This window comes from Balaenoptera borealis (assembly GCF_965194805.1).
Source record: "Balaenoptera borealis genome assembly, chromosome: 8".
NCBI lineage: Eukaryota > Metazoa > Chordata > Mammalia > Artiodactyla > Balaenopteridae > Balaenoptera > Balaenoptera borealis.
Window position 1 is genome coordinate 3021355 of NC_138865.1, and position 27352 is coordinate 3048706.

The 27352-nt window shown below is 39.4% G+C and overlaps 1 protein-coding gene and 1 long non-coding RNA gene across 7 annotated transcripts in view; one reads left to right on the forward strand and one right to left on the reverse strand.

Moving 5' to 3' along the window:
* The window catches only part of LOC309633380, a 463676-nt gene that overhangs the window by 36807 nt on the left and 399517 nt on the right, over positions 1-27352 (forward strand). Inside the window, exon 4 of the long non-coding RNA XR_014247481.1 lies at positions 13606-13804. This is a non-coding gene — a long non-coding RNA (uncharacterized lncRNA). The remainder of the gene's footprint in view (positions 1-13605; positions 13805-27352) is intronic.
* On the reverse strand, positions 318-26915 carry LOC309633360 (kynurenine/alpha-aminoadipate aminotransferase, mitochondrial-like). Of its 6 annotated transcripts, none has more exons than XR_014247453.1 (14): positions 25258-25602; positions 24520-24688; positions 23423-23555; positions 19808-19882; positions 14569-14778; positions 13935-14000; positions 12608-12690; positions 12069-12165; positions 10787-10848; positions 10454-10518; positions 9046-9152; positions 1572-1673; positions 1097-1175; positions 318-660 (listed from the first exon to the last, which is right to left on the reverse strand). XR_014247453.1 is itself a non-coding variant. In XM_082402138.1 (14 exons), the coding sequence occupies exons 2-14, from the start codon at positions 25322-25324 to the stop codon at positions 619-621; spliced, it is 1278 nt and encodes a 425-aa protein (XP_082258264.1). In that variant the 5' UTR covers positions 25325-25367; positions 26791-26915; the 3' UTR covers positions 318-618. The 6 variants fall into 6 exon arrangements, 5 of the variants coding, with proteins under 5 accessions (XP_082258264.1, XP_082258266.1, XP_082258267.1 ...); XM_082402138.1 differs by lacking the exon at positions 1097-1175 and adding an exon at positions 26791-26915 and having other exon boundaries at positions 25258-25367; XM_082402140.1 differs by lacking the exons at positions 1097-1175; positions 25258-25602 and adding an exon at positions 25052-25183.

Below are 27352 nucleotides of genomic sequence, written 5' to 3' on the forward strand. Positions count from 1 at the left end.
AATGCATTTTGAAAGTTGTGTAGTTTCATAAAAATACAATGTAGTACATTTTTCTCAGTCCTTAATCTCTCCTCCTTACTTAGAATTAATAGGGAGACCTTTATGTATGTTTAGATTCAGAATTTTATTTTAAATGGATTTCTGTGCCATAACATAATGTCTGTGATACTCTTACTAAAAATTATGTATAACAGTCAAATTCTAACAATTTTTGCAACAAGCTCTCATTACATTTTCTTCAAAATAGGAAAAGTTCACATTACATACCATTTTGAACATGATTGTTTGCTTACACATAATTTACTGTAAAAATGTTATTTTCAAAGAAAATTTATGGGAAATGAAAAAGCAACTACAAAAATCTTTACAAGAAAATCCAGGATAAAAATACTTTTCGGGGGTTGAAAATTTATCAACATGTACAGGTGGATTATAAATATATTTTGGCAATCTGATGGGTTCAAGGGCACTTTAAAAGTTGTCTAGTTAAATTACTACAGATATGACGTGTTTGGTGAAACCCAATCTGTAAGTCTAACACCAACAATCATTTCTTCCTGCTAAAACATAGAAATAATTTATCTGAAAACCGTGAGTGCTATGAAGAGCTCGATTTCTTCATAAAGATTCCTTTATAAATTGGGCTAATCCCTGGAAGGCCTAAAAGCGAACAGAGAGAAGAATTAATAAAATTAGGATGCTGTTTAGGAAAAGTCTGTCATAACTTTAGAAATTCAAACAAAGAGTATCCATCTTAGGTTGAGATCAGACAATGAAAGGTCAGGATTAACCTCAGTTTTATCTGGGTCAGAGGCCATCATGTCCACTAATATAAGTAGACGGAAGCATATCAGAGCCCCAGGAAAATTTTCAAGTCCTTATTCCCTCAAGATCATCATATTCTCCTAGAACTTGAATTATTTTTTTCATATACTCTCTCACCTGCACGTGCCTTCTGTATAGTTTCAGTTGTCCAGCTCTACGCATATATAACTTATGAAAAGCATATTTAGTGACATGAGAAAGCAAGTCAATCAAGAACACGCCCGGAGACAACCCATCTCCAAGGATAAGTATACACTCTTCTTACACTTACTGGACTCTTCAGTTTATGGCTCTTCTGTGGGTTCCCGACACACAGTTCTTAGGAACTTGCTTCATGGTTTCCTGTAATCCTGGTTAAAGCTGGACTTTGTGATTAAGCAATTACTTAACTCCAATGATTAATATTATTCTATTTGACCCTTCCCCCAGAGATAGAGATGGATGGCTTCATGAATTTGGACTATGGCTCATGTTAATTCCATGAAGGAGCGAAAGAGGTTCTCTCTGTAACGTGTTGATAATCTGCCAACACTGTTGAGCAGGTCTGAAATCTATTCAACTCCAATTTGGTCGCATCATTTGTCTATAGAAGCCTGGCAACTTCTTTGAATGGTGGTTTGTGACTTTCCAACTAATACCCATTTTGCAGAAACCCAAGAAGATATCAAATAATGTTGTAACTCCCAAAATGAACACAAAAAATAAATGGATATCTAGTTTTACTCTAAAGAGAATATTGTACTCACCATGTCCATCTGCTCTGGAGAAGCTAAAGAGAAAGATGCTCTGAAGTAGGGGCAAGGAGCTGAACTATCAAGGTAGAAGTTATATCCAGGAAGCATGAATATCTAAGAGAGTTAATGGAAAACACGTGATGTACCATTAAAGAAAACTAAAAGGAAATATAGGTGAACCTAAGCTCGGAGTGGAGGATGACTTTTAAACTTAGAAAGCAATGAAAGAAATCACAAGAGAAAAATCAATTTATATAAAATTACTGCATGTCGTACAATAAAACTAAAAGCATAGAAACCAGTGTTTACAATAAATACAGCAATTCTACCTCTTCTCCATATATTATAAAGAATGCACAGAAACAGAGGAAAAACTTTATAATGGACAAGGACAGCTTATTCAAGAAATAGAAATGGTAATAAACACGAATAAATGTTTAACATAACTAGAACAGTAAAATAAATCCAATGAAATATCATTTTAAAAAATATTTTATTTCATTTTTTTAAGTTAAACTATAGCTGATTTACAATGTTGTGTTAGTTTTGGGTATACAGCATAGTGATTCAGTTATACATATGTGTATATGTATATGTATATGTATCGATCGATCTACCTTTTCTTTTTCATATTCTTTTCCCTTATAGGTTATTATAAAATATTGAGTATAGTTTCCTGTGCTATACAGTAGGTCCTTGTTGATTATCTATTTTATACATAATAGTGTATGTATGTTAATCCCAAACTCCTAATTTATCCCTTCCCCCCTTTCCCCTTTGGTAACCATAAGTTTGTTTTCTATGTTTGTGGGTCTATTTCCATTTTGTAAATAAATTCATTTGTATCATTTTTTTAGATTCCACATAAGTGATATCATATGATATTTGTCTTTCTCTGTCTGACTTACTTAGTATGATCATCTCTAGGTTGATCCATGTTGCTGCAAATGGCATTATTTCATTCTGAGTAATTCTGGCTGAGTAATATTCCACTGTATATATGTACCACATCTTCTCTATCTGTTCCTCTGTTGATGGACATTTAAGTTGCTTCCATGTACTGGCTATTGTAAATAGTGCTGCAATGAACATTGGGGTGCATGTATCTTTTTGAATTATACTTTTCTCCGTATATATTCCCAGGAGTGGGATAACTGGATCATATGGTAACTATACTTTTAGTTTCCTTATGAACCTCCATACTATTCTCCATAGTGGCGGCACCATTGTACATTCCCACCAACAGTGTAGGAGGGTCCTGTTTTCTCCACACCCTCTCCAGCCTTTATTATTTGTAGACATTTTGATGATGGGCTTTCTGACCGGTGTGAAGTGATACTTCATTATAGTTTAGATTTGCATTTCTCTAATAATTAGTGATATTGAGCATCTTTTCATGTGCCTGTTGGCCATCTGTATGTATTCTTTGGAGAAATGTCTTTTTAGGTCTTCTGCCCAATTTTGGATTGGGTTGTTTGTTTTTTTGATATTGAGCTGTATGAGCTGTTTGTATACTTTGGAAATTAATCCCTTGTTGGTCGCAACATTTGCAAATATTTGTTCCCATTCTATAGGTTGCCTTTTTGTTTTTTTATGCTTTCCTTTGCTGTGCAAAAGCTTTTAAGTAGGTCCCATGTATTTATTTTTGTTTTTATTTCCATTAATCTAGGAGACAGAACGAAAAAGATATAGCTGTGATTTATGTCAAAGAGTGTTCTTCCTGTTTTGCTGTAGGAGTTTTGTATTATCCAGTCTTACATTTAGGTCTGTAAGCCATTTTCAATTTATTTTTGTTTATCGTGTTAGAGAATGTTCTAATTTCATTCTTTTACATGTAGCTGTCCAGTTCTCCCAGCAACACTTACTGAAGAGACTGTCTTTTCTCCACTGTATTTTCTTGCTTCCTTTGCTGTAGATTAATTGGCCATAGGTGCGTGGGTTTATTTCTGGGCTTTCTCTCCTGTTCCAGTGGTCTATATTTCTGTTTTTGTTCCAGTACCATACTGCTTTGATTACTGCAGCTTTGTAGTATAGTCTGAAGTCAGGGAACGTGACTCCTCCAGCTCCATTCTTCTTTCTCAAGACTGCTTTGGCTGTTAGGGGTCTTTTGTGTTTCCATACAAATGTTAAAATTATTTTAGTTCTGTGAAAAATGCCGTTGGTAATTTGATACAGGGATTGCATTGAACCTGTAGTTGGCCTTGGATAGTAAAGTCATTTTGACAATATTGATTCTTCCAATCCAAGAACGCGCTATATCTTTCCATCTGTTTGTGTTGTCTTCAATTTCTTTCATCAGCATCTTACAGTTTTCCAAGTACAGGTCTTCTGCCTTTTTAGGTAGGTTTATTCCTAGGTATTTTATTCTTTTTGATACGATGGCAAATGGGATTTTTTCCTTAATTTCTCTTTCTGCTCTTTTGTTGTTAGTGTATAGAAATGCAACAAATTTCTGTGTATTTATTTTGTATCATGCAACTTTACCAAATTCATTGATGAGCTCTAGTAGTTTTCTGGTAGTGTCTTTAGGATTTTCTATGTATAGCATCATCTCATCTGCAAACAGTGACAGTTTTACTTCTTCTTTTCCACTTTGGATTCCTTCTATTTCTTTTTCTTCTCTGATTGCTGTGTCTAGGTCTTCCAAAACTTTGTTGAATAAAAGTGGCGAGTGGGGCATCCTTGTCTTGTTCCTCACCTTAGAAGAAATGCTTTCAGATTTTCACCGTTGAGTATGATGTTAGCTGTGGGTTTTTCATATACAGCCTTTATTATGTTAACGTGTGTTCCCTCTATACCCACTTTCTGGAGAGTTTTTATCATAAATGGATGTTGCATTTTATCAGAAGCTTTTCTTGCCTCTATTGAAATGATTGTATGGTTTTTATTCTTCAATTTGTTAATGTGGTATATCATATGGATTGATTTGTGGCTATTGAAAAAAACTCAAAAAACACAAACGTGGAGGCTAAACAATATGCTACTAAACAACCAATGGATCATTGAAGAAATTAAAGAGAAAATCAAAAATACCTAGAGATAAATGAAAATGAAAACACAAGTATCTAAAACCTATGGGATGCAGCAAAAGCAGTTCTAAGAGGGAAGTTTATATCAATACAATCATACCTCAGGAAACAACAAAAATCCCAAATGAACAACCTAACCTTACACCTAAAGCAACTAGAGAAAGAAGAACAAACCAAACCCATAGTTAGTAGAAGGAAAGAAATCATAAAGATCAGAGCAGAGATAAATTAGAGACTAAGAAGACAGTAGAAAAGATCAATGAAACTAAAAGCTGGTTCTTTGGAAAGATAAACAAAATTGATAAACCTTGAGGCAGACTCATCAAGAAAAAAAGGGAGAGGGCCCAACTCAATAAAATCAGAAATGAAAAGGAGAAGTTACAACCAACACCACAGAAATATAAAGGACCATAAGGGACTACTACAAGCAAGTATATACTAATAAAATGGACAACCTAGAAGAAATGGCCAAATTCTGAGAAAGGTACAACCTCCCAAACCTGAAGCAGGAAGAAATAGAAAATATGAACAGAGCAGTTACCAGTACTGAAATTGAACCAGTAAGTTAAAAACTCCCAACAAGCAAAAGTCCAGGACCAGATGGCTTCACAGGTAAATTCTATCAAACATTTAGAGAAGAGTTAACACCTATCCTTCTGAAACTATTCCAAAAAATTGCAGAGAAAGGAACACTTCCAAACTCATTCTGTGAGGCCACTATCACCCTACTACCAAAATCAGACAAAGACACCACAAAAAAAGAAAATTACAGGCCAATATCACTAATGAACATAGATGCAAAAATCCTCAACAAAATAGTAGCAAACCGAATCCAGTAACACATCAGAAGGATCATACACCATGATCAAGTGGGATTTATCCCAGGGATGCAAGGATTTTTCAACATCTGCAAATCAATCAGTGTAAAATACCCTTTTTGAGTTATCAAATTTGGGGGTGATCTTTCAGCTGGGAGTTGAAAGGTAAGTAGGCATAGGCCAAGCAAAAAGTAGGGGAAGAGTCTGTCAGGGAGAAGATACAAAGTGTAGTGTCCCCGAGGTGCAAAGAAAATTGGTCACTCAAAGAGGTGGAAACACTTAATACATAGAGTGAAGGAATAAAAATGATAGGTAATAGTGTCAAAACGGTGGGACACCTGCTCTTGGTGACTTCTGTGGCCAACAGCTCGCTGCCCCAAAGCATGTGTCCTCTGCTTCCTGTGCATGAAAACACACTGTTCCCAGCCTCTTTCTAGATGCCTGTGGCTGCGTGAGTGAATCCCAGCCAGGAGAGGGGAAGTTTTGGTGCTACTTCTCGGCCTGGCCCCGAACGTCTCCCTGTGTGACCCACCATGCCCTCTCAATGCTGCGGTCATCATGGATCCATGTGTTGAAAAACTCAGAGCAAGAAGGTGGCAGGAACCTGGGTCTCTGACTCACGGCAGGAGCAGAGGAGCCTGTAGACCACGTCTTTGAAAATTGTGCGTGAGTCAGAACTAAGCTGGGTTGTGTTAAGTCTTTGAGATTGTTGTCTAGTAAAATCATGACATTCAGAACTTTAAGAAACTGCTTGTATTTTCATGGTGTAAATCTGGCCCCTGGATGTTGAAGTTAGGTGAGCTGGGAATGAAATGATTTGGGGGTATTCTGGGGAGAAAATTTCAAGGCTGAAGATGAGTTGTTTTTTTTTTTCCCTGATTAACAATGAAATGAAAACTGTCATTTCTACCAATATTGGGGACCAGTTTAGGGATGTGCCAGAAACAAGTTTCTGTAGAGAAGGAGGGAGTGGTAATAATCTTGCAAGGTGACCAAAATCTGGGTTAAGAGAGTGGTGTTAAAGTTAGAGATTTAGAAAAGTTGAAGGTCCATGCAACAGGGTGTATGGAATAAATAAAAGGGACTGAAAAAACTATAATAAAATATGAAGCCTGTGTCCTTATCTCCTAGCTCAGGGATACAAACAAATAGCCACTTATCAAATATTGTGAATAATAATGGCATTGATAACAAAGCAAAGAAAATGTAATAAAATTGATTTATTGTACTAAAATGCACTTATACGAGTTAAGTCATTTAAGTATTTATTAAGCACTTTCTATGTGCTGTTATTAGCATTAAAACAATTCATAAAGCATGAGTCCTGCGGTCAAGTACGACGATTACAGGGAATGAGTGACTTTCCCAGGGCAGTGGATTGGCTCTCGGGTCCAGGCAGCCAGTTCCCAGCTCTGACCTCTAGACTGTCTCTTATGCTCTAGCACAGGAGTTTGCCAACAACAACATGATCTGTTCTTTGTACTCACTGCCTCAAGACAAAAGTGATACTAGAAACAGATCTTGGTGTTTACAAAAGAGTGACGAACATGATAAAGGAATTAATTAATGGAGAATGGTTGATTGACTTGGTAAATTGGAAAGCTACACAGAAGCATATTTAGATGTCTCAGCTTAATTAGTGCCTCTGAATGAAATCTAAGTAGACCTGATTTAAGTACAAAAGGAGAAAAAAACCTAGAAATCCTTGTGGGCTAATTTTAAGTGAAAAAAGCAGGATATAAACTTTTCTGTGTAATTTTAATCATGTAAAATAATTGCACAGCCATATCAAACAAACAAACCACCCGATTAAAAAATGGGCACAAGACCTGAATGTACATTTTTCCAGAGAAGACATACAGATGGCTAAAAGGCACATGAAAAGATGCTCAACATCATTAATCATCAGGTTAATGCCAATCATTAACCATTCATCATCAATGCAAATCAAAACCACAATGAGATATCACGTCACACTTATCAAAATGGCAATCATCAAATGGACGACAAATAACAAATGCTGGTGAGGATGTAGAGAAAAGGGAGCCCTTGTAAACTGTCGGTGGGAATGTAAATTGGTGAAGCATTATGGAAAATAGTATGGAGGTTCCTCAAAAAACGAAAAATAGAACTACCATGTGACCCAGCAATTCCACTTGTGGGTATATGTCCAAAGAAAATGAAAACACCACTTAAAAAAGATACATGCACCCCAGTGTTCATTTCAGCATTATGTATAATTGCCAAGATATGGAAACAACCTAAGTGCCCATCAACAGATGAATGGATAAAGAATATGTGAGATATATATATATGTAGTGATGTGATACACAAAGTCATAAAATGAATGAAATAATGCCATTTGTGACAACATGGATGGACTTGGAGGGTATTATGCTTAGTGAAATAAGTCAGAGAAAGACAAATATGCACTTCTACGCAGAATCTAAAAAAAAAAATGAATAAATACAACAAAAAGAAAGAGACTCACACGTAATAGAGACAAACTGGTACTTACCAGTGGGAAGAGGGAAGGGGGAAGGGCACGATAGGTGTAGAGGAGTAAGAGGTACAAACTATTATGTATAAAATAAAGATACAGTGACATATTGTACAGCACAGGGAATATAACCAATTTTTTATAATAACTTTAAGTGGAGTCTAATTGTTAAAAATATTGAATCACTATGTTGTACACCTGAAACGAATGTAATATTGTAAAGCATTATACTTTAATAAAAAAATAATTTCATAGGCCATCTACTAGATATATATAAGATGTTCAAGAAAATATTTCACAAATGGTCATAAAATCTGGGTGGTAAAATTATGGGCTATTTAAAAATTTTTCATTATGCTTTAATGAAGAATAATGTTACCATGAGTATGCTTTACTTTCATAATCAGGAAAAAAATCCTTTTATTTTAATACTAATGGCTTATGGTTACCAGTGGGTAAGGGGAGGAGGGTTAAATTGGGAGTTTGGGATTGACATATACAACTACTATATATAAAGCAGATAACTAATAAGGCCCTACTGTATAGCACAGGGAACTCTACTCAATACTCTGTAATGGCCTATATGGGAAAAGAATCTAAAAAAGAGTGGATACATGTATATGTATAACTGATTCACTTTGCTGTACACCTGAAACTAACACAACATTGTAAATCAACTATACTCCAATAAAAATTTTTAAAAAATAATAAAAAATATTACTGGCTAATACTTATCAAGCATTTACTATGTGCCAGGTATTAGTCTAAGTACTTTATCCATATTTATTGCTTTCATCATCATAGCAACCCTAAGAGGGAGAGGTTCTTATTATCTGCATTTTACCCAATGCCACATATCAGGGCAGGGCTGGAGCTGGGATTCACACCCAAGGACGTGACTCCAGAGAGTATTCTCTTAGCCACTAAGCTAATCAGTAGCTGAGCTGAATGACTATTTCCCCTAGTTTAGACCAGGAGACTAGTTCTGTAACCCAAAATCTATTATGTTCTTAGTAAGGAGATAATGTATCTGATAGGCAAACATTATGCCTTGGGTTGGTGGGCAACGATAGATATCTCTCGCCATTTTATTAAGATATTACTTTAAAGAAAAAATATAGCTTTTCTTCCTGTTTTACCTCTTTCTTAAAGGCTTTCTCTTCGATCAGTTTTCTTACATCATGAAGGCCCTTAATTTTAACCCATAAAAACATTCCAGCAGTAGGAACATGCCATTCTGCCAAACCTACAAACAAAAGAAGAGAAGAAATATTTCCCGAGACCATTTTTGATGATGTCAGCTATACGGCTGAAATGACAAATTGCAGTAACTGTAAACTAGTATTTCCAAAAAAGTTCCTTCAGGGATAGCATTTTTAAAAATATAGTTTTATGAGTCCTGAAAATTGATGCTCTGAGTTTTATTTTAAAAAGTAAGGGGAGGGTTTGAAAGGGAGAGAGGAGACTCATGTTTATTTACGATTTTAGTGGGTCTCAGGGCAGTGCGGGAAATCCAGTGCCATGCCCACCTCCCTCCCTTAGAACTGTCCCTAAGCCAAACACGACTCTTTCAGTTTTAGGAGCGGATTCCTCAACTCTTTCTAGAGCCTTCTAGTGTTTCAACAAATCCTATCATTTATGTAATTGTTCATAAGTCTAATGAATTGAAGTTTTTATCAGAATGTAATTAATTATGAAAGGAGTACATAAAATTAAGAAATTCTGGTCATTTGCAGACTTTATGCTTCATTGAATATAAGGGTACAGAAACCAAGAAGGAAGAATAATTATTTTGATTTTGATTATTACCCTTTAAAAAAAAAAACCTTGATGTTGACTAAAGCCTTTTTTTCAGCTTCACTATAGGAAGTGGTAGAATAGTACTCTTTTCAAAAAGATAGTAATTGTGTTTTTACCAGGACTACATAGGGAACAAGATATGAGGGAAATAAGAAGTGAATACTTTGTATTTACTATTATTCTTTCCAAAGGCATTTTTAGTGGTGTAATTAAAGCCATGCAATTCATTTTACTTTCTTCCTTAATAGAAAATTAAATCTAAACCATTCTGAAATCAAATTAGCAATAGAAAATATTAGATAAATGAGGTTAATTATTAAAAGGCAAATTGTCTGTAATGAGAAACCTGCCTTAGATTGTCCTATTTTGTCTTTATAGAGTCAGAAAAGGAGTATGTTGTTGATTTCACAATTCCTCTTCTATTTGGAGCAAAATTTTGAAAACCTTTTGAGTACAGATGTTATTTAACTTTAAGTAGGTTATTGCTGGTTGATTGTTAGACTAATTGGTCTTTTTTCTTCAAACCACAGATACTTTGCAGCAGTCAGGTATAGTAGAAATGCGTAGAATTGTGCCAGGGTTTGTGCTGTTACTTCTGAGATCATTCATAGGGTAACATTTTCTTGACAAGAATACTCCTGGGCCCTGTTTCCTTCCCCAGGGTTATTAACAATACTCTGTGGTGTGTATCACTCACTCATATAAGGGCTACTGTTCATCCCAGGACAGGATGTAAGTTCCACTCACCACTTAACCACTTGTCTGCGGCGGCCAATAATGCATCCCTTTGCTTTCTATAGAAATCAATAATCCTAGAAGAAGAAAACAATGAAAAGGATGTGTTTGCTACATTGATTGCAGACACTAAAAGGCTCTGGAGTCCAGTCTATAAGAATCTATTTTCTATCTTGATGAAAACGTCGAATTCTTGATGAGGGAATAGAGCATATTTATTTGACCTGTCTGATGGTAAACTTTTTTACCATTGTGGTCTTTCCATTATTTTGGAATAATTCAAAAATGAAAATTAATAGAGTGAAGTCCATTTCTATATAAAGTATAGAACCTAAAATACAGTACCTCTCTACATGAGCCAGGAAGCCCTCTTCTCCCCATTGGTGGAGAAGCTGCGATACCAGGAGCTAAAAGGGATGAGAGAGTTATAAGGTTCATCCTCTAAAATGTTTTTTTTTGCCAAAGATCACAGCAAATCACTCTTGATTATGTGCAAACGACCCTAAGAAGATGCAACAACCTGCACGCAGCCTTATAGGCTCAGCGACTTATAACAACGTTGATTAATAACAATGACAACAATAATAGTAAAAATAACAAATATTGATATGGTCCTTGCTATGTGCTGGAAACTGCTGTACCATATGAATATAGTTCAGCTAAGTTGATCTTTGTAATACCCTTATTGGGCAGGTCATTATTTCCACTCTACTGATAAAGAGAATGAGGCACAAGGTGAAATTAACTTTCCTGCAGTCACTGCGCATCACAGAGCCTGGACTTAGGGCAGACTGTCCAGCCCCAGATCCACCCAATAACTGCCGCCCTAGATGGCCTCTCTAAATATAAAACACATACAGTCTATATAAGAAGTTATACAATATATTTAGAGATTTTTGTATCCAAAATGAAAGTTCTAAATGTTCTAAATGGATAGTGAAATTTAGTTGATAACAGATACAGAAAATATAGAAAAAGCCCCCAACTTGATAAAACATGGGATATCTGCACTTTGTGGAATGTATAATGTCAAAGAAATGTCCATTCTACGTGAACTACCCCTTTTGCGTTCTTAGGTAGCCGTTCTGTCCTTAAGGTCTGATTCTCAAGGTTGCCTTAGGGATGGGTCCAATAATTTCTCAAAGCTTGTAAAGAAATTTATACATTCTCCAAAAATAATTTTACTGTATTTTAGTTAAAATACATTCCAGCTGGTGTCTGTAGGGAGGTTAGCACATGGGCAGTGAAGGCAGACGTCGGGCCACCACACGGGTTTGAACCCGTGCTCTCAGATTCCAGGACAACGAAGCTAACGGTGTGTTACTTCACCAAACCTCTTCCGCCCTGTCGAGTCCAACACAGTTTTTATGGGATTCCTAGGCTAGATGCCAGGACACAGATGAATAAGATCTCTGACCCTCAAGAAGCTTGATCTACACTGTGTAACAGCACCAGGTCCATTCAAATCTCTTTTGCCTTTTAGAGCAAACATCTGCTGTGCGTGGTCTCCTAATTCAGTCCATGCGGAACTAGAGTTGCAATCAGTGATTTCTCTCTCTGCCACCTACACGCAGTCATATTTGCCAACATCTATTTTATTTTATGATCTGATTCAAAAAATTCCTACCTGGGTGAAAGTGCTGGTGTGCATTGTTGAAACTTCTGTGTGTAAAACAATTCTCTCGATCAAGGGCTTTGGACCAGTTATAAACCCTATTCGCAACCTGCACAAAGAGAGAAAAGGCACAATACCAACCCTGCATTAACAATTAATACCTTGTTACTGATTTCACGGGGAAGAAAGTTGTGACCTGGGGACAAATGGACCTAGACAGTTAACACATTCTAATAAAACAACTTCTTATTTAAAATACACATTTAAATTAAATTGTACAGTTAAAATAGAATGCATATCTGACCAGGTATTTCTAAATGTGCTCTATCATATATGCAAGCAAAAACCTGACCAGTCCCCATTAAGCTATAGATTAATGGCCAAGTATCTTTGACCACTCGGAAGGATTGGTAGAAAAGCCTGTTATTAATAGATAAAATCAAACAGGAATACAAGTATCTTAAATGAGAAGAACTGTTTGCACTAAGAGATGCTGAGGTGCAGCCTCTGTCACCTGTAGATGCAGCCTGAAGGCACAGCCAGGGCCTTACCCAGAGGACAGGACTTTGGAAAAGGAGTCAGCTCGGATGACACGCCCATCAACGTCCATGGAGAGAAAAGTCGGTGCCCAGGGCTGGAAATGGAAGAAAAATACTGTTGGTTTGGGAAGTCTGTTAGAGACCGTATCCCTACTTTGTGCAGAGAGTGGGGAGGAATGGATTTGGAGAACAGTAGGACAAACATCCTTTTTCTTGTCTTCATCTCAGCCCTTTGAGATGGAGTAAGAACCAGAGATGCATGTTCTTCTATTCGTATCTGCCGATCTTCACGGCTTTTCTGCCAAACACACACACACACGTCCTCTCACTTGCTCACGATGCCACTCCCGTGAGTTTAGGGAAACCTCACACAGGACCTCCTTGTCCCAAGGCTTGAGATCCAGGATGAACAGATTTCGAGGAAGGATTCAAGAAAAAGTAGTTTGGAAAAGACCAAAACGAAGAGGGCCATCAGCATTGAGGGCTGTTTAGGAAGAGAACGCTGACCCTTAGACCAACTAGAAACACAAAAAAGGTGCAAATGAAGACGAGCAGTGTAGTCAGTGTGCAATGCTGAAACTTCCATATTTACTTCACAAGTAAATGCCAACGAGAAAGGGGGCCATGGTCGTGTTGAAGGTGGGCGGCAGGCAGACATGGTATTCAGGCCAACTAGATAAAAAGCCAAGAGTTCTGTTTCTTCTCCGTAGATATCAAGTGGGGACTGAGTCCCTGTGTTTGCTCAGTGCAGCCCTGAGAGCAAATACAGTGTTGGATTTTGAGGAATTGGGCATTGGGAGTGTGTACCACTACTGTTGTCTCCTAGGAAACCATGCTTGTCCACAGTGGTGTACGTATGTAGTGGGAAGGGATGTAAAAGTCCATCATTCTGCAGGTAGGTCCCCGGCCCTAAGTGACAGGGATGGCAAGTGGGCAGCGTGATGCTAGGAACGCCCCTCCTCTGCCCACCGCCACCTCACTGACTGAGCGCGGCCCTCCTTCTCCTTCAGCCTGGGCACAGCTCCCAAGTCCTCGGCCCATCAGCCACCCCCGAGAGACCGAGGCTGACACCCAAGGAGACGCCCACTGCATAACCCTGGTCCGATGTCGAAGGAGCCATGATCTGGATTTGGAGTCCAGACGACCCTCACCCTTGACTCACTCGACCCTCCACGTGCCTGGCACAGAGAGCCAGCCACTGTTCTAAAGGTAAGGGATTTCTGGAAAGAGCAGTAATACCAGAGATGAAAATACTCAGCAGCCCGGCTAAACTCAAATCAGCGCAGTAACCTACAGCCACTTATCTACTGATTGTGGGCTGAGTTGACACGGCACTTACCTTGTTGAACTGCATAAAATAGTAAGGATCGTCTTCTATGATGAGGAAGTCATATTTTCTTGCGAGCTAAAAAAGTTAAAGGAGCATATTTATTGCTTCAGATCGCTCGAAGATGAAAATCACTTGGAATCATAGTTCTTTGTACTCATTTCTGTGTAGCTTAACATATGATTTTAGAACAGTGTTTATAGTGAAAATCTTAGACATCATGTTCAGCTACCTAGAGGAGACTTTACAAAAGGAGCCTGCCTCCTATTTTAAAGGAATTTCTTTGTAACCTGAAATGACAAGAAGTAGGAAAGGGAAGGGACAGGTTGAAAATACAAACATAAAATAATGAAAATCAAACTTGGGGCCAGTTATTAAATAACCTCACAGAGTTTAACATCACACCAAGAATAACATTTCTTTCAATGAAAATATCAGTTAAAGGGAAAGAAAAATCTCATAGTCAACAAGAGTGTAATAGTTTCTTGAATTTAAATTCATGGCGACCCTGGCATAGATGACTTCCTTTTATTAAAAATCATCTTCCTTGAGAGCAAGGGGTCATGAGAAGGAACTTGCAGAGCACTCTTCGAAAGAGTCAGAACAAAACAAGAGCACAGCCACATAGCACATTCTTTGAAAATACCTCATAGATTTCCTTTTTGCGGTTAGTTGTTAATGAGTTCCCGGCAGGGTTGTTGCCATTTGGGACAGTATAAAGAAATTTGGGGGTGTTTTTCTCGGGGTTCTTTGAATCTTCTGGTTTCCATCTGGAAAGTATTTCTCTGAGGGAGTCTGGAATAATCCCGTGCTCATCACTGGAAACATTAATCATGTTGCAGCCCAGAGGTTGCAGCTGTCCAGTACAAAGAGAAAAGAAAGCCCAAGACTCAGACTTGACACAAAATGTCAGTGTCACTGGTTCTTACACTAAGGAGAATGTTACCATTTATACCCTGAAACATAAACCTGCACTCAGCTCTTCGCCCACAGTGCATTATCTTCATAATCATGCTTAGAACTGGTTCATAAAATAGGTGTTTATTAAGGCATGTTTTTTGACAAAGTAAATTAATCTTATAAATCATCTATGATGCTAATACGTAAAATAGTTATAAGCAGAGGTGATATTCAAAATATCAGACAAGTGGTGTAGCGTGGGCACATCAGATACAGAGCAGGCTGGAATGGGGTCCTGGAGGCCCCCTACCATGCCAGCATTGGCTCTGTACTATGGGGTGTTCAGGTTGGTCTTAGGAGAGGGACAGGGGAGCCAGAGTGGTGCTGGGGCACCAAGGAGCATCAGGGCAGTGGCTCACCAAGGCATGTGGATACTATACTGTACCGATTGCAAAGGCTGAAGTCACAAGTAGTGGCCTTGTTTATACACATTGTTCTATGAAAGTTTTGTGTTTTTATGTTTTATGTTTGTGGACGAACATAAAGAAAAAAATCGGAACTTAATAAGTAACAAGCAAAGGAAATCATCAACGAATGGAAAGACAACCTACAGAATGGGAGAAGCTATTTGCAAACAATGGAACTGACAAGGGATTAATTTCCAAAATATACAGACAGCTCATACAGCTCAATATCAAAAAAAACAAACAACCCAGTCCAAAATTGGGCAGAAGATCTAAATAGACATTTCTCCAAAGAAGACATGCAGATGGCCAACAGGCACATGAAAAGATGCTCAATGTTACTAATCATTAGAGAAATGTAAATGAAAACTACAATGAGGTATCACCTCACACCATTCAGAATGGCCATCATCAAAAAGTCTACAAATAATAAATGCTGGAGAGGGTGTGGAGAAAAGGGAACTCTCCTACACTGTTGGTGGGAATGTAAATTGGTGCAGCCACTATGGAGAACAGTATGGAGGTTCCTTAAAAAACTAAAAACAGAATTACCTTATGATCCAGCAATCCCCTTCCTCGTCATATATCTGGAGAAAACCATACTTCTAAAAGACACATGCACCCCAATGTTCATTGCAGCATTATTTACAATAGCCAAGACATGGAAGCAACCTAAGTGTTCATTGACAGATGAATGGATAAAGATGTGGTATGTGTATGTATGTATGTATACACATATATACACACACACACACACACACACACACACACATATATACACAATGGAATATTACTCAGCCATAAAAAGATTGAAATAATGCCATTTTCTGCAACATGGATGGATCTAGAGATTATCATAGTAAGTGAAGTAAGTCAGATGGCGAAATACAAATATCATATAATATTGCCTATATATGGAATCTAATAAAATGATACAAATGAACCTATTTATAAAACAAATAGACACACACAGACATAGAAAACAAACTTCTGGCTACAAAAGGGAAAGAGGAGAGGAGGGATAAATTAGGAGTTAGGAATTAACATATACACACTACTATATATAAAATAGATAACCAACAAGAACCTATTGTATAGCACAGGGAACTATACTCAATATCTTGTAATAACCTATAATGGAAAAGGATCTGTAAGTTATACATATATATGTATAACTGAATCACTTTGGTGTACATCTGAAATGAACACAACATTGTAAATCAAGTACAATATATTTCAATAAAAATTTTAAAAAATAGCAATAACTGAGCGAGGTTCTCAGAAAAAATATTTTCAAAGGATAAGCAAACACTTTTCTTAGCAGTCAAATGTAGAATTATGCACTGAGAATAATCCAGACCCCACTTATGATAAATTTAAAAGGTCTTAGACTTAGAAATCACATAAACATGAATAAAAGAAGTCAATATTGGACCGTGAGATAAACACACATGGACCATAAGCATATTCCCTCACAGCCTGGCATTGGTCTCTGTTTGGGTGTGTGAAAACGTGTGTGCGTGTGTGCTGTTTACATAGACAAAAATTTTATATTTATAGGCATTGTGTAATCTTATGACTTAGGAGTTTAGGAAAATAATTAACAATTAGTATCCAGTCACTAAGAAAAGGTAATTATTTTATTTTAGTTTTTTAAATTAGGGCAAAATATGTAAATAACAAAAATTTGCCATTTTAAAGTGTGCGACTCAGTGGCATTAATTACATTCACAGTGTGTGCATCCATCGTCACTATTAATTTCCAAAATCTTTTCATCACTCCAAACAGACCCCCTGTATCATTAAGCAATAACTCCCCACTTCCCCCTCCCTCAGCCCCTGGTAATCACTAAGCAACTTTCTGTCTCTATGAGTTTGCCTATTTCAGATATTTTGTACAAGTGGAATCATACAATATGTGTCCTTTTGTGTCTGGCTTCTTTCACTTGGCATAGTGCTTTCAAGGTTTATCCATGTTGTAGCAGGTGTCAGAACTTCCTTCCTTTTTCTGGCTGAATAATATTCCATTGTGTGGATGGACCACATTTTATTCATGCACTGATGTAAACTTGGGCTGCTCCATGTTTTGGCTGTTGTGAATAATGCTGCTATGAACGTTTATGTTTCTGTTTGAGCCCCAGTTTTCAAATCTTTTTGGGTACATACTAGGAGTGGAATTTGTGTGTCCATGGTAATTCTATGTTTAATTTTTTGAGGCACTGATAAACCGTTTTCCACAGGGGCTGCACCATTTTACATTTCCACCAGCAATGTACTGTGGTTCCAATTTCTCTACATATTCACCATTACTTGCTATATTCCATTAAAAAAATAATAGCCATCCTAGTAGGTGTGAAGTAGTATCTCACTATGGTTTTGACTTTCGTCTCTCTAATGACTAGTGATGTTGAGCATCTTTTCATGTACTTATTGGCCATTTATATATCTTCTTTGGAGAAATGTCTATTCAAGTCCTTTGTCTATTTTTAAATTAATTTCTTTGTCTTTTGTTTTTTAGTTGTAGGAGGTCTTGATATACTCTGGATATTGAACTCTTACCATATATATGATTTGCATGTATTTTCTCCCACTCTGTAGGCTGATTATTCACTTTCTTCATAATGTCCTTTGATGCTCAAAAGATTTTAATTTTTGATGAAGTCCAATTTATCTATATTTTTGTTGTTGCTTGTATTTTTGTTGTTTATATCTAAGAATAGTGCCAAATCCAAGGTCAAGAAGATTTGCCCTTATGTTTTCTTCTAAGAGTTTATAGTTTTAGCTCTTATATTTAAATGTTTGATCCATTTTGAGCTAACTTTTTATATGGCATGAGGTGAGGGTCCAATTTCTTTCTTTTGCACGTGGAAATACAGTTATCCCACCACAATTTGTTGAAGAGACTTTTTTTTCCCTGTTGAATGGTTTTGGTACCCTTGTCAAAATCAGTTGGTCACAGCTGTATGGTTTATTTCTGAACTCTCAATTCTATTCCATTGGGGTATGTATCTATCCTTAATGCCAGTACCAGCCGGTTTTGATTACTACAGATTAAGGCAGTTGGTTTTGAAATTGGGAACTGAAAATCTTCTAACTTTGCACTTTTTCAAGATTGGTTTGCCTATTTGGACCCTTTCCAATCCCAAATGAATTTGAGGATTGGCTTTTCTATTTCTGCAAAAAAGGCTATTGGAATTTTGATAGGGATTGCATGGAATCTGTAAATTGCTGTGGTAGTATTGACACCTGAACAGTATTAAGTCTTCCAACCCAGGAGAAGGTGATGCCTTTCGGTTTATTGGCATCTTCTTTAATTTCTTTCAGCAATGTTTTTTAGTTTTTAATGTGGAAGTCTTTCACCCATTTTGTTAGATTTATTCCCAGATATTTTATTCTTTTGGATGCTATTACAAATGGAATTTTCTTAATTTCCTTTTCAGATTGTTCATTAGAAAAGCAATGTTTATAATATATTTTTACCCCTACTTGGGAGTGTTGAGGAAATATGCCTTTCATCAAGACTAGCTAATTGCTTTCTATATATATTCATTTTTCACAAAGATAATATTAAATTCAAAAAAAAAAAAGATAATCCATGAAGTTAGATTCAGTAGAGCATAAGGGCCATCTCATTAAATCCCCTACTCTAAGCTAGAATTACTTTGCTAGCATTCATGTCAGGTGGCCATTGAGAGTTACTCTGAGCCCCTGCAGTGATGGGCAGTGCTCTACTCCTCAGAGAGCTGGTAAGGCTGATGGTTAGACAGTTGTTACATTGAGTTGAAACTGTTTTCCTGTAGTTTCCATCCTTTGATTCCAGTTGTGTGAACCTGAGGACATGCACAGACAAATCTAACTCCTCTGTCACGTGGCTAGCTTTAATGTACTTGAGGACAATTCTCATGGCCCCGTGGAGTCTTCTCTTTCTGCAGAAAAGAGCATAGTTCCTAAAACAGTTCAACCTATGGTATTATTTCCATTTGTTTGTTCACTCTGGTCGCTCTTCTCCGACTGTGCTCCAGTCTGTATTCACATCGACCCAAAAGTATTGTGCCCCCGACAGTGGTGTGTTCTGACCAGGGCACAGCAGAGCAGGTGATCCGATTCCTCGTTCTGGATATCAGAGTCCCATTAATTAAGACTGGAGAGGAAAGTCCTAATCATACCATGTTACTGTACAGTTATTCTCCATTGACATATGATCATCCTTAGGCATGTGGTAATATAGATGGTAGTGAAAAAACGTCTTTGTAAATTAAGTCACATTTCAGGTGAAATATTAAGAAATCTGGACATGATTTTGCACAACCCAATTTTAGCACCTCTACATTTAGACTTTGTAAGGAGAAATGTATAAAGCAGAGGGTACATTTCACATATTTTATATATATTAATGATTCTTCTGTTTAAGAATAAAGATGCTATTTTATGTTTCAGTGGACAGATAATTCTCAAGGTGCAGTGGTTTCTTCTTATTTGTTATAAGAAAGAGAGTGGCCTTTTGTAGAAATGTGTACTCACAGCATGAATTGTTCCTGAGTAAATAGGTTCATTTACGAGGATATTATCTCCAGGATTAACGATCATTTCAAATACCTAACAAAAGAAGCATAGGTTAGCTTGGTTAGTTTGGTTTCCAATCTTAGAAACCACCCCCCCCCCCATTTTTTTTTTTTAGTTTGGGCTCACTAGGATTCTAGAGAAGGAGTTGGCAAGTTTTCTGTAAATGCCAGATGGGATGTATTTTGTGAGCCCTGGTGTCTCCATTGCAACTAGTCATCTCTGCCTCAAGGTGAGAAAGCAGCCGTAGATAGTACGTCAGCCGATGGTGTGGCTGAGTTCCAGTAAAGCTCTACTTACAGAATCAGACAATGGCTGGCTTGGCTCTCAAGCCACAGTTTGCAAACCTCCGTTCTAGGTTGAAAAAAAAAAAACATAACTGCTTTGGCTCCTAAAATTTATTTATTCCTTTTATTCCTTTTCTGAAAAATTTAAAAATATTTGCTATAAGCCAGGCCTGTGTAAAGGATGGAGATAAAGGGACGAGCATAAAGGCATGGTTTTTACCCTCATGGAGATACTGGTCCACCATTCTGACTAAATCTTATACGAGTCACAGAATCATTCTTTCCTGCCCTGTGATGTTTCACAATCCCCAGGTCAAGCCTCTCCTCCCTATTATTTTAACAACCTAGAGCTCTTGATAAACAGCACGGCCATTATACATTGGGACAGAAGATTTGACTTTTGTTTCCTGATTTGGTCTAGGATGTTCCATTTACTTTTCCTTAGGAGCTTTTGGCATTTTATGACGGTGTCATCCTCTGACAGGTTTCTAATTGATTCAGGATTTACAGGACCTCCTAGGACCAAACAGATCACTGGGTGGCTTGTGTATCATCCATGGATCAGATGAAAACCTCATTACATACATTTCCCATGTCAGTTAGGGGAGATGAGATAGTCAAATATCCTAAATGAGGAGGGAGGGCTGTATATTATCTGAGACACGGACACCTAAAATAATATCCATCCTGGAGAACAAAGTGGGAGAAATATTAAACCATATTCCCAGGAGCCCTCTGTAACAAGCATGGCTATAAGCCACTGAGTTACTGATGCATTTGGCCATCTATGCTATCTTCCTCTTTGATATGACTGATGCTGCAACAGGCAAAGAAGAAACTTTCTTGTGCATCTTTCTGGAAAAAAAAAAGGCACATAATGTCCCTTCCTAAGAAAAGAATTTCACTGAAAAGAACTTTTTTTTTCCTACTAGTCTGGAGCATCACAAATGTTTCTCTTCAAGAAAAAAAATCAGGGCTTCCCTGGTGGCGCAGTGGTTGAGAATCTGCCTGCCAATGCAGGAGACACAGGTTCGAGCCCTGGTCTGGGAAGATCCCACATGCCGCGGAGCAACTGGGCCCGTGAGCCACAATTACTGAGCCTGTGCGTCTGGAGCCTGTGCTCCGCAACAAGAGGTCGCAATAGTGAGAGGCCCGCGCACCGCGATGAAGAGTGGCCCCCGCTTGCCGCAACTAGAGAGAAAGCCCTCGCACAGAAACGAAGACCCAACGCAGCCATAAATAAAAATAAATAAATAAATTTAAAAAAAAAAAAAAAAAAGAAAAAAAATCAAACAGCAGCTAATCCTTTTATTTTTCCTAATTCAGGACAAAAAGGGGGAGGAAAATTATGAAGTCTTATTACTTTAATACCTTATTCTGTAAAAATAATTTAATTGAAATTCATTAAAACTAACCAGATTATAACTTTCACATTTACATAAGAAAGAAGAGCAAGAAAGCTACTCTGCTTTGAGATAAACAAGAGTCATACTTTCATCTAGATGTGAGGACTGAATGTAGAGCCTCCTTATCCAGGACTAATTATTCATGAAAAAGAAAAGAAAAACATAGATGAAACTTTAACCATATATGCAGTCTCTTTATCTGGGGACCCCCCCCAGTGGTGGTTGCCTCTGTGGAGTTCCTGGAACCCAGGAGAGAGGCAGACAGAGAGAGAGAGAGAGAGAAAGAGAGAGAGAAAGTAACCCAGAGGAGAAGTCAGCCACAGCACAGACATATATGTAGACGTGGAGAAGCACATCCAAGAGGGAGTCAGGGTACAAGAGGCAGCCGGCACAGACGATAACACCAGCAGACACACAAAGGAATGACGTTTCATCTCAGAAGTATCAGGATACACCCTCAAAGAATTTAAAAGTCATACACTGAAATGTTATAGCCACAAGCAAAACTGAAATTTAGCCTGAATCTCTGAGTCAGATGAAAGTAAGCAGTGCTCACTAAGCTGCAGGTAGGGGTTGAGTTCTCCCTGAATGGGAATCTTGTCCTAAGGACCCAGAGCTCTGGGTCAATGATGATGGGATCTCTGTTTAAGAGAAATCAGGTTGCAAATGAAGCAACTGACAAAGGATTAATCTCCAAAATATACAAGCAGCTCATGCAGCTCAATATCAAAAAAACAAACAATCCAAAAATGGGCAGAAGACCTAAATAGACATTTCTCCAAAGAACACATACAGATTGCCAACAAACACATGAAGAGATGCTCAACATCACTAATCATTAGAGAAAAGCAAATCAAAACCACAATGAGGTATCACCTCACACCATTCAGAATGGCCATCATCAAAAGATCTCCAAACAATAACTGCTGGTGAGGGTGTGGAGAAAAGGGAACCCTCTTGCACTGTTGGTGGGAATGTAAATTGATACAGTCACTATGGAGAACAGTATGGAGGTTCCTTAAAAAACTAAAAATAGAACTAGCATATGACCCAGCAATCCCACTACTGGGCATATATCCTGAGAAAACCATAATTCAAAAAGGAACATGTACCACAATATTCATTGCAGCACTGTTTACAATAGCCAGGATATGGAAGCAACCTAAATGTCCATCGACAGATGAATGGATAAAGATGTGGCACATATATACAATGGAATATTACTCAGCCATAAAGAGGAACAAAATTGAGTTATTTGTAGTGAGGTGGGTGGACCTACTGTCTGTCATACAGAGTGAAGTAAGTCAGAAAGAGAAAAATAAATACCGTATGCTAATGCATATATATGGAATCTAAAAATACTGGTACTGATGAACCTAGTGGCAGGGCAGGAATAAAGATGCAGACGTGGAGAATGGACTTGAGGACACAGGGAGGGGGAAGGGTAAGCTGGGACGAAGTGAGAGAGTGGCATGGACATATACACACTACCAAATGTGAAATAAATAGCTAGTAGGAAGCTGCTGCATAGCACAGGGAGAGCAGCTGGGTGTTTTGTGACCACTTAGAGGGGTGGGATAGGGAGGGTGGGAGGGAGGCTCAAGAGGGAGGGGATATGGGGATGTATGTATGCATATGGCTGACTGACTGTTGTACAGCAGAAACTAACACAACATTGTAAAGCAATTATACTCCAATAAAGATGTGACAAAAAGAGAAGTCAGGTTGGTGAATGTCTTTAAGTTCCGTTTATGATTCTAGGTGAAGACAAGGAAGCCTTCGTAACCCACAGAACACGATGCTCTGTGGCTAAGGGAGAGATGGCCGTCTGGGTGAACGTAGTATTTGATTCTTCCCGCGGGCGCCCTTCCTTCCAGCCTTACCTTACAGAGACCTTCTTGGCTGCCACATGTGACACACATGTCCATTTGTCCTTGGCTGGGTGGATAATGGATGGTGGGAGGATTATGCAATTTTACTTGTAACTGTTTCAGCCAGGATAACAGCTCTGGGAGTCTAAAGCATAAAATGCATTTAAAAATTGACAGTAGTGAAAGTCATAATAATAGTAGACAGGAGCTAAATGGTAGCTTTATAGCAGGCACTTTAAAGGTCCTCAAATGCTTTTTGCCAATATTAATATCTTTACTTAAAACACAAGGCAACAGACTTAGAGATTAAGAAATCCACATAAAGTTAATCAGCTGGTGATTAAAAGAGCTGAGATTTGAATCTACAGCTTTCTCATTCCAAAGCCTGTACTTTTTCTTTTACATTAGAGCACTCACTGCGTAATTAATTTTTTGTTTCCCTTAGGGAGATTTCTGTAGGATACCTAAAGTGCAGGTTCAGTAAGTTCTTTCCATCACAGAAAGAAAAGCCTAGGTATACATTGTATACAATTCTTATGCACCCAACATGCATTATTCTTCAATCACAGAACAAACAGGCTTTAATAAAGTATAATTCATAGACACTCTCTAAGTTACCCTTTATCACTGGAAGAAGACCAGCTGAGGAAAGCTTTAGAATATGTGTTCCAGTTGCCTTTATGAGATTAAACACATCTGAACTGAGGGCAACACGCTTACATAGCTGCCTGTTCAGAAAGGGAACATAATCATTAAAAAATTTCCCCAGGACCTAAACTGGCTGCTTCCTGGGTCATCCTTTTCCTCCTTTCTCCTACCCTTCTTCTTTACCTAGCTATATTCTCTCTTTTTCTTTTCCCAGTCTCAGCTCAAATGGAACCACCTTCCAAAAATTTCTCCCTCTCCTAGTCATATAAGGTTGAGAAGCAGTCCCTGGCGTCTTAGGCATTCAGTATCATTGCTGCAATTATTTTTTCTTCTAAAACTCTTCCCCAAACCTTCCTCACTGCTGAATACCCAGTTAAAAAACACACAGGTCACTTTATCAGCGAGCTGTAGAATATTGCTCATGAAAATGAACCAAGGTTACATTATCTACTGATCAGTACCCAGCACTCTGAGAATACTGCAGTGCTCTCTTCATCATCTCTTCATCAAATTGGATGGTCTCTCCGTTGTCTATGGTGATAACCGCAGTCTTGAAAGGGAACGTGTTGGGGTTTGGTGCTCCAGTCGCCAGGGAGAGGACAGATTTCGATGACTTGCCCAATATCTCAGCTACAACAAATAAGGAGGAGAAGAAGAAACACTTTCAGTGAAGACTTTCCTAAACAGAGATGGTTCAGCATGTTGCATTAAAGTCAGTAAGACTTTAAAATGTAACGATTTCTAGTGATAGAATGCTAGTCCGAAAGAAACATAGAAGATGCCTTTTTTTGTGGACCGACCTCACCGGTGGAGGAACTAAGGAAGAGACACGTGCATCTAAGAAGGCAGAGTGATCAGGCAGACAAGCCAAGGGCCGCAGTAACAGAAAACGGTCTTCCACTCGGCCCGTCCCTGCCCGGCTCCGCGCGCACCCCGCTCTGTCCCGCGAACCCGCCCTCCCCGCTCCGCACGCGCCCGCACGCTGAGCCGAACCCCGACTCCTGTGCCCGGGAGAGCCGTCTGGAGCCTAAGCAGGACGTGTCCACAGCGGCCTGCCCTCTCTCTACTGCTGATGGCCCGCCCTCGTGCCCGTTCCAGCGCGGCTTCTGTGCCAGGTCTGCGCAGAGCCGGGCTCAGGCCGCCCCGAGCAGCTCTGCGGGGACCGCCCCCTCCAGTGGGAGAGCAGGGCCCGGACTCACCCATGAGTCGAATGGCAGAAGGCTTCCTGGCCGCGCTCGCAGCCGTGATGAACCGTGTGTAATTCATTCTCGGATTCCAAGCGGCAAGCCCCGCCTTAGGTGGTTGAAGACTGGGAAAACCAAGGATCCGCGTCAGTCCTGCCCCCTAACCCCTGCAAGGCCGCCTCTGCTGTCCCCCGCGTGTGGTCCGGCGCGCGGAGCCAGGAGAGGCCGCCGAAGGCCCGGCTGGTGGCTGCGCGAGAGCCTGGTTAGGATCCGGCCTGGCGCGTAGCGGGACTGGCAAAGTCCACGGGCAGGTTAGGATGCGGGCCCCTCCGGCCTCACTCCCTTTGGTACCTCCCCCTGCCGCGCGCCCCTCCATCCCGGCCCCGCCCCTGCCACGCCCTCCGCCGGCCCCGCCCCTGCCACGCCCTCCGCCGGCCCCGCCCCCTGCCACGCCCCTCCATCCCTCCCCCGCCCCGGGCCGCGACTCCAGACCCGCCCCCGCCCTCGTATGCGTCTACCCTGTCCCGCCCGTGACCGCCTGTCCTGCTGGGGACCTGACCACGCGCCTGCAGCGTGCTCTCTTTGTTGGCGCAGGCAGTGCGGGAGGCCGCATTTAATGATTTACCATTGGGTGTTTTGCACAAGGTACTTAATCTTTCTGGGCATTAGTTTGCTCACAGGGCTGTGGGCAGGATGAAATCAGGGAATCTCAGACACTCCTCGGCACAGTGACCTGATCTTACAAAAGCCTTTAGTAACTGTTAGCTATTATTTTGACTAGTAACAACGTTCTCAGCAAAACTAAGGACTCCGTTTCCTAATGGTTTTTGCTAGAGAAACTGGCAACTTTTAAGGCAGATTATGTCCTTAGTTCACTCATGTACCCAATTAAGGGTCTTTGTGAGGTTACCTATTTAAAGTGTTGCCTCTGCATTTTTCTAGAAGTTAGCTCAAGAAGCTCTAACTAACCTCTAAATTATAAACCATAGTTAATTATGAAATAAAAGTGGAGATTTTGATGTTACTAGAGATTCAGGATTCCCCCCCACCCCATTAGTGTGGTTCCCTTGGATACTTAGATACCTTAGATACACAAACTTAAACTTCTTCCCTTTGGTTGTAGGAACCTGTTTGTGAAAGGTCTTTGGTGTTCTCAGGTCTATGCTGCTTATAATATTTATTACATAGAGACTTTTTTTTTTAAGTACGGAACTAATGCCCGCCCATATTTCCAATCAATGGCAATAAAACTAAAGGAGCCAAAACTAAAGAGATTTCAGGCCAGCTCGTTATAAGTTGCAGGCTCTCAAGCTTCATGGGTTTGCTGAATTTTCTACTTGGCTGCTGGAGTTAGACAGGTGAGAGGCTGAGGGTGCTGATTCGTTATGAGGTGGTGATGATTTAGGTCAGGTAGGGAGGCAGAGAAGTGGCCCATCAGGGCGGCTACTGGAACACAGGGGACCTGAGGGTTGTGCTTAGAAAATGCAGGCAGAGAATGGCCAGAGTGGTGGGAAAGGGTAGGCAAGGGCTAAGTTGGGGGCAGCTTACCTGACAATCAGAAGCTGAAAACTGAAGAGACAGTTGATTGCCAGAGAAATCCAACAGACCAGACTTTGAAATTGTCAGGAGCAACCGCAGAAGGAGTTCTTTGCCGGGTGTGGGGTGAGTGAGCAAGGTCACAGCTCAGGCTGCCTTTTAAACACTTGGCTTAGGACTCCTGGGGACAGAATGTATGAAAGGGCCAGGGCTTGTGGACCCAGTCATCCTCTAAACATTTAATGAGTGCTTCCTCTGTGCTGGGAGCTGTAACACGTCTAAAGAGATGGTGGAGACCAGCCACAGGTCTGGAGGCTGGAAGTGCCGGATGAAGGTGTCAGCAGGGGTGGTTCTCCCCGAGACCTGTGACCAGGAATCTGTTCCAGGCCTCTCGGCTAGATACTAGTGGTTTGCTGGTAATTTTTAATGTTCCTTGGCTTGTGGTTGCATCTTCATCTTCACATGGTGTCTCCCTGTTGTGTGCATGTCTCTGTGTTCAAACTTCCCTGTTTTATATGGACACCAGTCACATTAGACTAGGGCTCACCTTCATCACCTCATGTTAACTTGGTTA